The sequence below is a fragment of the Gorilla gorilla genome, chromosome 12 (genome assembly GCF_029281585.2).
Source record: "Gorilla gorilla gorilla isolate KB3781 chromosome 12, NHGRI_mGorGor1-v2.1_pri, whole genome shotgun sequence".
Classification (NCBI taxonomy): Eukaryota; Metazoa; Chordata; class Mammalia; order Primates; family Hominidae; genus Gorilla; species Gorilla gorilla.
Genome location: NC_073236.2, coordinates 129873639 through 129882665, shown reverse-complemented (window position 1 = coordinate 129882665; position 9027 = coordinate 129873639). Strand labels below are relative to the sequence as shown.

At 53.8% G+C, this 9027-nt stretch overlaps 1 protein-coding gene across 1 annotated transcript in view; it reads left to right on the top strand.

Moving 5' to 3' along the window:
- The first annotated feature begins 445 nt into the window (after nucleotides 1-445).
- KLF11 (KLF transcription factor 11) overlaps nucleotides 446-9027 on the top strand; it is an 11318-nt gene continuing 2736 nt past the window's right edge. Inside the window, exons 1-3 of the mRNA XM_031008139.3 lie at nucleotides 446-675; nucleotides 3062-3331; nucleotides 4572-5517. Of these exons, the coding sequence (XP_030863999.2) occupies nucleotides 634-675; nucleotides 3062-3331; nucleotides 4572-5517 (1258 nt within the window). The 5' untranslated portion in view covers nucleotides 446-633. The remainder of the gene's footprint in view (nucleotides 676-3061; nucleotides 3332-4571; nucleotides 5518-9027) is intronic.

The following is a 9027-nucleotide window of genomic DNA, read 5'->3' as shown; positions in this document are numbered from 1 at the left end:
CGGTGGGGCTGCAGGAGGTTCCTATAAGCGTGGTCCCCTCTCCCCGCACCGAGTCCGGCCCCGGCCCTGGGATTTCCCCAGCCGCCGCCGCCGCACCACCCCCTCCGCCCCCGCCGCCCCCTCCGCCCCCTCCGCCCCCTCCGCCCCCTCCGCCCCCTCCGCCCCCTCCGCCCCCTCCGCCCCGCGCGCCCCTGGCGCCGCGGCGACCTTTCCCTTACTTTCCAGGGCCTCAGGCCCCGCCCCTCGCTCCGACCAAAACACGTGCCGCGTCCCGCCCTGCCCGATCACGCCGCGGCCAGGCTCCGATCACGCGGCCCCCCACGGCGCTCATTGGCCGGCCGGGCACGGGCCGGGCACGAATTGGCTAGTGGTGGCCGGCCCCGCCCCGGCAGGGGCGCGGTGTATTTTGGTTCGCCTCCGCGCCCCGCCCCGCCGGCCGCTCCCTCCGCGGCCGCCCCGCCCTTCCCGCGCCGCGAGGGCCGCGCCGGGGCAGAGCCGCGCGGGCGGGCGAGGCGCGTGCCGGCCGCAGGAGCTCCCGGTAGCCGCCGCCGCCGCCCGCAGCCCACGTGCGGCCGCTGCTGCGCCCGAGCTCACACCCCGCGGCCGCTTTGTTGCTCCCGGCCGGCCTGCACGATGCACACGCCGGACTTCGCGGGCCCAGACGACGCGCGCGCAGTGAGTGGTGGGGCTGCCGCGGCGGGACTACTCGTCTGAGCGAGGGGCGAGGCGGGGGAAGGGGTGCGGGACTCGCGCGCCTGTGAATGCGGGAGGTGGGGCATGCGGTGCTTCGCTGCGGCCGCGCCGGTAGGGGCCTGGGCGGGCTCCGGAGCCGGGCGGGGCGGTGGCCGCGAGGAGGGGGCGTGTTCCCCGCGCAGCTTTGTCTTGCGCTTCCTGGGCGGCCCCGCCCCGCTGGCCCCGCGGCTATTTCCAGCCATGACGTCACCCCGGTCCTGTGAGCCGGACGGCCGTTGGGCGGGGGAGCGGCTGGCGGGAACGCGGCACGCGGCCTTGGGGGCGGGGCAAGAGCTGCTGGCGGGAACGCGGCACGGTTCTGGGGGCGGGGCAAGGTTCGGGGGCGGGGCACGCGGCCGTGGGGTGGGGTAAGAGCGGCTAGCGGTAGTGCCGCTCGGCCCTGGGGGCGGGGCAAGGTCTGGGGGCCAGGGCAACGACGGGAGGCGGGAGCGCCGCACGGCCTTGGAGGCGGGGCAACGCCTGGAGGCGGGAACGCGGCACGCGAGCGTTGGGGGCCCTAAGCGTCGCGACCCGGGGGCTTCGGGGAGGTAGCCGTGGACGTGGGCAGAGCGCGGGCCTCGTGGTGTGCGGGCACTGTGGGCCGGGCGAGCCCCTTCCCGCCCGTGTGGTGAGCCGGCCTCGGCGCCCGGTTCTGCGACATCACAGGGGGTTTCGTGGCGCAGCCTGCGGGACAGAGGCCGGGGATTTGAGGTGGCCTCGTCTTGTTTGATCTCGGGGAACCCCGGCAGACGGAAAGCTTTGATGCTTTGGTGCATGGCAGATTGAGAGGAAACGTGTATCTTCGTACATTTAAAGTTTCCTTTCCTTTTTTTTTTTTTTTTTATACGGAGTCTCGCTCTATCGCCCAGGCCGGAGTGCAGTGGGCGCGCGATCTCGGCCCACTGTAACCTCTCTGAGAGGGAGGGATATTACTCTTCTCAGAGTAATATCACCCTCTCACCCCCGGATTAGTTTTCTTTTGGAAGAGATCAGCTCATTCCAGCCTCTTCCCTCCTCCCCTCCAGATTAAAGAGACGGTGAGGGGTCGGGTGCGGTGGCTCACATCTGTAATCCCAGCACTTTGGGAGACCGAGGTGGGCGGATCACCTGAGGTCGGGCGTTCGAGACCAGCTTGACCAACATGGGGAAAACCGCTCTCTACTAAAAATACAAAAATCAGCTGAGCGTGGTAGTGGGCGCCTGTAATCCCAGCTACTGGGGAGACTGAGGCAGGAGAGTCGCTTGAACCTGGGAGGCAGAGGTTGTGGTGAGCTGAGATGGTGCCACTGCACTCCAGCCTGGGCAACAGAGCAAGACTCTGTCTCAAAAAAACAAGGCCGGGCGCATGTAATCCCAGCACTTTGGGAGGTCAAGGCGGGTGGATCGCCTGAGGTCAGGAGTTGGAGACCAGCCTGGACAACATGGTGAAACCCCGTCTCTACTAAAAATACGAAATTTTCTGGGCGTGGTGGTGGACGCCTCCCAGCTACTCTGGAGGCTGAGGCAGGAGAATCGCTTGAACCCGGGAGGTCAGGAGTTCAAGGCCAGCTTGACCAACATAGCAAAACTCTCTTTCTACTAAAAACACAAAAATTACCCAAGTGTGGTGGCGGGCACTGCAGTGAGCCGAGATTGTGCCACTGCACTCCAGCCTGGGCAACTGAGACTCCATCTCAAAAAGAAAAAAAAAACTACAAAGAGATGCTCTCCGGGGTCACGGCAGGTTGGCTTCTTGTCACCACCTGCTAGCCTTGGGACAGTAACAGATGACTTCCACTCCCGAATCTGTGGCGGGAACTGGTGGAATCGCCATGGGCCCTACCTGCTTGGAATGCTGGAAGCCTAGGGGGAAGGCGCCAGAGTCCCTGAGAGCGTCTGTAGGAACACTGCTTTGGCGGCTTTGCCGCCTCAGAGAGCCATGGTCAGGGCGCCACGGCCACTGGCAGACCGACGAGATGGCCTCAGTGTTAGCTCCTCCTCCCTGGGCAGCTGCTTTACCCCAGCCACTGTTTGGCTTGAACCTCAGGAGTTAATTTTATTAATCATTTACCCAAGAAAAATATGAACTTAGTAGCCCTTTTTAAGAGTCAGGATTTTTGGTGGCAACGTTTGCCAGCTTAGTTCTGTCTTTGAAATGTTGACTTAAAAGCCGAATTGTCATGAGCATTCCTTGAATGTCTTTTACTACAGCTCGGTGTTTGTTGCTATAGACTATTGCATGTGCATTACATGCCTACTGTAGGCTTCTGATATGCATATCCACATCCCATCGTGGGTGGCCTCTATATTTCCCCTGCACTGAGAAGCCGTTGTGTTGTGTCGCCTTTAGGTTGACATCATGGACATATGTGAGTCCATCCTGGAGAGGAAGCGGCATGACAGCGAAAGGTCTACTTGCAGCATCTTGGAGCAGACAGACATGGAAGCTGTCGAGGCTCTTGTTTGTATGAGCTCCTGGGGTCAAAGATCCCAGAAAGGTGACCTGTTGCGGATAAGACCCCTCACGCCTGTCTCTGACTCTGGGGATGTCACCACCACTGTGCATATGGATGCAGCCACACCCGAACTACCAAAAGACTTCCATTCTTTATCGACTCTGGTAAGAGGAGGTGGGAGGGAGGAGCATTTTTGTGAAATGACTAGAGTAGCTGAACTCAGTGTGTTGAAGAACTTGTGAGAAGATTCCCTGGGATGCTGGCAAATAAGTTGCATATCCTCTCTGTGTGGGTCTGAAGGAGTAGAAACTCTTCCTTTGGCCAGGCATGGTGGCTCAAGCCTGTAATCCCAGCACTTTGGGAGGGCCAGGCAGGCGGATCACGAGGTCAGGAGTTCGAGACCAGCCAGACCAACACGGTGAAACCTCATCTCTACTAAAAATACAAAGTTTATCCGGGTGTGGTGGCGGGCGCCTGTAGTCCCAGCTATTCAGGGGTCTGAGGTAGGAGAATCGCTTGAACCCGGGAGGCGGAGGTTGCAGTGAGCCGAGATCGTGCCACTGCACTCCAGCCTGGGCAACAGAGCGTGAGACCCCATCTCAAAAAAAATAAAGGAACAAAAAAAGAAACTTTTCTTTCATTTCTGAAAAATGTGCTCTTTCTATGGATGGATCATACCTTGCTAGCTACGTGGTTAATGTCCGTGGGATGAAACCTACAGATTAATGTGAGAAAGTGAAATTTACTTCCCCAGGGAAATCTCGGGGTGAAGCTTAGGTTCTCCTGCTGACCCAGCCTAGTGTCAGAATATATCGGTAGCAGCTGGAGAAAGCATGTACTTTGACATCAGATTGCCTTCGTTGGGTGGCACTTCTGCCCTCCCGTGGCAGCCGACTCCTTAATGTGAGTTCTGTGAGTTGGGTGTAGTAAGTCACTCTTGCTTTTTGGTTTTTTAATTTGCTGCATCTGTGAAAGTACTTGGAAAAATTGCATCTCAGCTTGGAGAAGTTGAGAACTGTAGGTCTCTAACAGAAGTGGAAATTGTGATTGTCCTCGGCTGGAAGCTTGCTCTGAAAGAAGAGTGTAGAAAGCAGATTTGGAGAGGGATGGGAAGGGCCTGTGGGTTGTTGGGAGGGTTGCAGAAGTGGTGGGCCTGGCGGCCAGGAGCTCCTCTCAGAGTTCCCTGCATTGGGCTCTTGTGTAGTTTTGGGAGAGGTAAAACACTGTGGGAATAAGCTGAGAAAGCAAAAGTGCTCCATGCAGCCTTGAAACCCACTGGGATGTTGAAAACAGGGTTAACTGAGTGTCTAGATGATTCTGTGTAAAGGTATTGGAAGCATTGTGATGAATTAAATCCCTTTTAAAATTTAAAGCAACCTTTTCGCATGGTACTTTTTTTTTTAGTGCATAACTCCTCCTCAGAGCCCTGATCTCGTGGAGCGATCGACAAGGACACCTATTTCTCCCCAAGTAACAGATTCCAAAGCATGCACAGCCACGGATGTCCTCCAGTCCTCTGCTGTAGTGGCCAGAGCTCTGAGCAGGGGCGCGGAGAGGGGCTTGCTGGGTTTGGAGCCAGTGCCTAGCTCTCCCTGCGGGGCCAAGGGGACTAGCGTGATCCGACACACTGGGGAGAGCCCTGCTGCCTGCTTTCCCACCACCCAGACTCCAGATTGCCGGCTTTCTGACAGCAGAGAAGGAGAAGAGCAGCTTCTGGGACACTTTGAAACTTTGCAGGATACACATCTCACGGACAGTTTACTCAGCACTAACTTGGTGTCCTATCAGCCCTGCTTGCACAAGTCTGGTGGCCTGCTGCTCACTGACAAAGGCCAGCAGGCAGGGTGGCCTGTTGCAGTTCAGACTTGCTCACCAAAGAATTATGAAAATGACCTGCCTGGGAAAACCACTCCTCTGATTTCTGTCTCTGTCCCTGCTCCCCCTGTCCTTTGCCAGATGATCCCTGTGACTGGACAAAGTAGCATGTTACCAGCTTTTTTGAAGCCCCCTCCCCAGTTGTCTGTGGGGACTGTGAGACCCATCCTAGCTCAGGCTGCTCCAGCGCCTCAACCTGTGTTCGTGGGACCTCCTGTGCCTCAGGGAGCTGTGATGTTGGTCCTGCCCCAGGGAGCCCTCCCTCCGCCTGCTCCCTGTGCAGCCAATGTCATGGCTGCCGGGAATACCAAGTTGTTGCCCCTTGCCCCTGCTCCAGTGTTCATCGCCTCTAGCCAAAACTGTGTCCCTCAGGTAGACTTTTCCCGAAGGAGGAACTATGTTTGCAGCTTCCCAGGTTGCCGGAAGACCTACTTCAAAAGTTCCCACCTTAAGGCCCATCTTCGCACTCACACAGGTAAGCGCTGGGGCAGGTGGGGCATCGGGCACACCAGACCCTGTGGTTAGGAAGCACACCTTGAGCCGCCTTTGGCTGGGAGGGGATCATGAGAACCCCTGGCGAAGGTGGAAGTGTGGCTTTTTCTTTGGTTCTGAAAAGCCCACACAACCTTGTAAGGGTGGGATTGTTTGCACAGCCATCAGGAGTTTGCATACAGAGCGCTCGCCCTGGAAGATAAAATGTTACAGTATAGGTCTGTGATTGTGTCTTTTGGTAGCTTTTAGAGTGACTCACGGTGCCCCCTTCTGTTCACATTGCAGTAGACGTTTCATGCTTTTTTTTTTTTCTTTTTTAAAGAAAACATGCATTCATTCACATTTAGTAAACGTATCTTACCAGTGTGACTTATGTTTATGTGAGAAAAGGTCTGGCCAAACTATAGAAAAGTTCAAATTCTAAAATATTTTTTAAAAGAGTATAGTTTTCTTACCTCTGAGAGTAGTTTTTAATTTAAAGTAAGTCACACAAGAAACTATGCTGACCTAATGATCTCTCTGTTGTCTAACCAGCTCTGTCCAATATAATTTTCTGCAATGGTGGAAATGTTTGTTGTCTGTCCATTAGGGTAGCCACTGGCTGCTCACACTTGAAGTGTGTGGCTAGTGTGCCTGAGGAACTGAATTTTACATTTTTTAGTATTTGAAGTTTAAATAGCTCCATGGGACCTGTGGCTGCCCTGCTGCCCAGCAGTGGTCTGAGTGTTGCTGGATAGACAATCGCTTCAGTAGGTGAGGGCACCATTTCTCAGGTGTTCTGTGAGTTTGTGTTCTGTTGCTCTGATGGTGGTAGCCTCCACGTGTAGAATAAAGTGCAGTCTGGTGTTCAGACATTATAAGAGGAAGTCTACTACTCCATTCTACTGAGTGGCTGCTTGCTTTGAGGATAAGGCCAAACTTGGCCCATGAGGTACTCGCCTCTGCCCATTCAGAAACAGCCTCCCTAACATTCTATGTCTGGTTCCATATTTCCACCCTTCCCCCTTGGCCCTCTGCCCATCTCTACTTACTGAAACCCTCTGAGGGCCTTCCTAGGATTAGTTATTAGATTGTTTCTTTATCTTTCTTCTTCGACCCTAGTGGTTTATTGTAGGTCTTACTATATTCTCCCTTTGTTTTTTAGTTAGTTGTATATCTCACCTGGATATATTCCTGGTGCTTGATAAAAGGGCCTGACACTAGTCAGTAAATGAGGGTTGGTCGTTTGCATGGCAGATGGACGTGGGGCTGTGTCAGGGAACGGGTGTTTCTGAGGGGAATTGACCTGCCTGCCTCTTTTAACGGGCTTGTTGACTTGGTGAGCTCTGCATTTCACCGGGACTCTCCAGGGGAACTTTGCATTACACCAGAGCACAGCTTCCAAATTTTGGAGGTGACTGAATGAGGTTTTACCGTTTATTTGGTTTACCTTGGTAGAAGTACCGACAGAATGACCTGCAGTGATTGAAACAAGTTGGTTCCATGTTTCCTAAAGTATTTCCAATTCAATAACAGGCCTTGTACAGGGGCTCATGCCTGTTATCCCAGCACTTTGGGAGGCCAAGGTGGGCAGTTCACGAGGTCAGGAGTTTGAGACCAGCCTGGCCAACATGGTGAAACCCCGTTTCTACTAAAAATACAAAAATTAGCTGGGCCTGCTGGCGCATGCCTATAATCCTAGCTGCTCAGGAGGCTGAGGCAGGAGAATCACTTGAACCTGGGAGATGGAGGTTGCAGTGAATGGAGATTGCGCCATTACACTCCAACCTGGGCGACAGAGCGAGACTCTTATCTCAAAAAAAAAAAAAAAAAAAAAAATTGGCCAGGTACTGTGGCTCATACCTGTATTCCCAGCACTTTCGGAGGCCAAGGCAGGCAGATCACGAGGTCAAGAAATTGAGATCATCCTGGCCAACATGGTGAAACCCCGTCTCTACTAAAAATACAAAAATTAGTTGGGCTTGGTGGCACGCTCCTGTAGTCCCAGCTACTTGGGAGGCTGAGGCAGGAGAATCGCTTGAGCCTGGGAGGCGGAGGTTGCAGTGAGCCGAGATTACGCCACTGCACTCCAGCCTGGTGACAGAGTGACACTCCGTCTCAAAAAATAAAAATAAATAACTGTAAGAGTTCTGAAGAATCCCCTTGTGCCATTTTGTAAACTTGGAGTTTTCATGAGAAGTAGAAACTGGGTAAGTTTGCCTTGGATAAGATCACTTTTTATATATATTTCTGCCAACCTGAAAAATATTTAAATTGGAGTAAGGTAGAGTGAATAGATACTACCTTTTTTTTTTTTTTTTTTTTGAGATGGAGTCTTGCTCTGTCGCCCAGGCTGGAGTGCAGTGGCGCGATCTCGGCTCACTGCAAGCTCTGCCTCCCGGGTTCACGCCATTCTCCTCTCCTGCCTCAGCCTCCTGAGTAGCTGGGATTACAGGTGCCAGCTACCATGCCTGGCTAATTTTTTTGGTATTTTTAGTAGAGACGGGGTTTCACCATGTTAGTCAGGATGGTCTCCATCTCCTGACCTCATGATCCGTCTGTCTCAGCCTCCCAAAGTGCTGGGATTACAGGTGTGAGCCACCATGCCCGGCCGGTGCTACTTTTTTTTTCTTTTTTGGACAGTCTCACTCTCGCCCAGGCTGGAATGCAATGGCGCGATCTCCGCTCATTGCACCCTCCGCCTCCCAGGTTCAAGTGATTGTCCTGCCTCAGTCTCCGGAATAGTTGAGATTACAGGCACCCACCACCACACCCAGCTAATTTTTGTATTTTTAGTAGAGACAGTTTTGCCGTGTTGGTCAGGCTGGTCTCGAGCTTCTGACCTCAGGTGGTCTGCCCGCCTCGGCCTCCCAAAATGCTGGGATTACAGGCGTGAGCCACCGTGCCCAGCTGGATGCTACATTTTTTATTTTTATTTTTTTGAGATGGAGTCTCCCTGTGTCGCCCAGGCTGGAGTGCAGTGGCGCAATCTCGGCTCACTGCAAGCTCTGCCTCCCGGGTTCACGCCATTCTCCTGCCTTAGCCTCCCAAGTAGCTGGGACTACAGGTGCCCGCCACCACACCCGGCTAATTCTTTGTATTTTTAGTAGAGACGGGGTTTCACCGTGTTAGCCAAGATGGTCTCGGTCTTCTGACTTTGTGATCCGCCCGCCTCGGCCTCCCAAAGTGCTGGGATTACAGGCGTGAGCCACTGCGCCTGGCTGGATGCTACATTTTTAATTAATTTATTTTTGTTTTTTGGTAAAGATTGGGTTTTACTTTGTTGCCCAGGCTAGTCTGGAACTCCTGTGCTCAACTGATCGTTTCCAGCCTCCCAAAGTGCTGCGATTATAGGTTTGAGCCGCTGTACTTGTACTTCGCCTGATTTATTTTTAAACATATTTTGAAAGATTAGCTTGAAATCTTTGGGTGCTAACATAACTGCATCTTAAGTGTGGGAGGAATAAATGCCTTTTGGAGGATTTCTTGACCCAAATCATCCAATTCCAGAGTA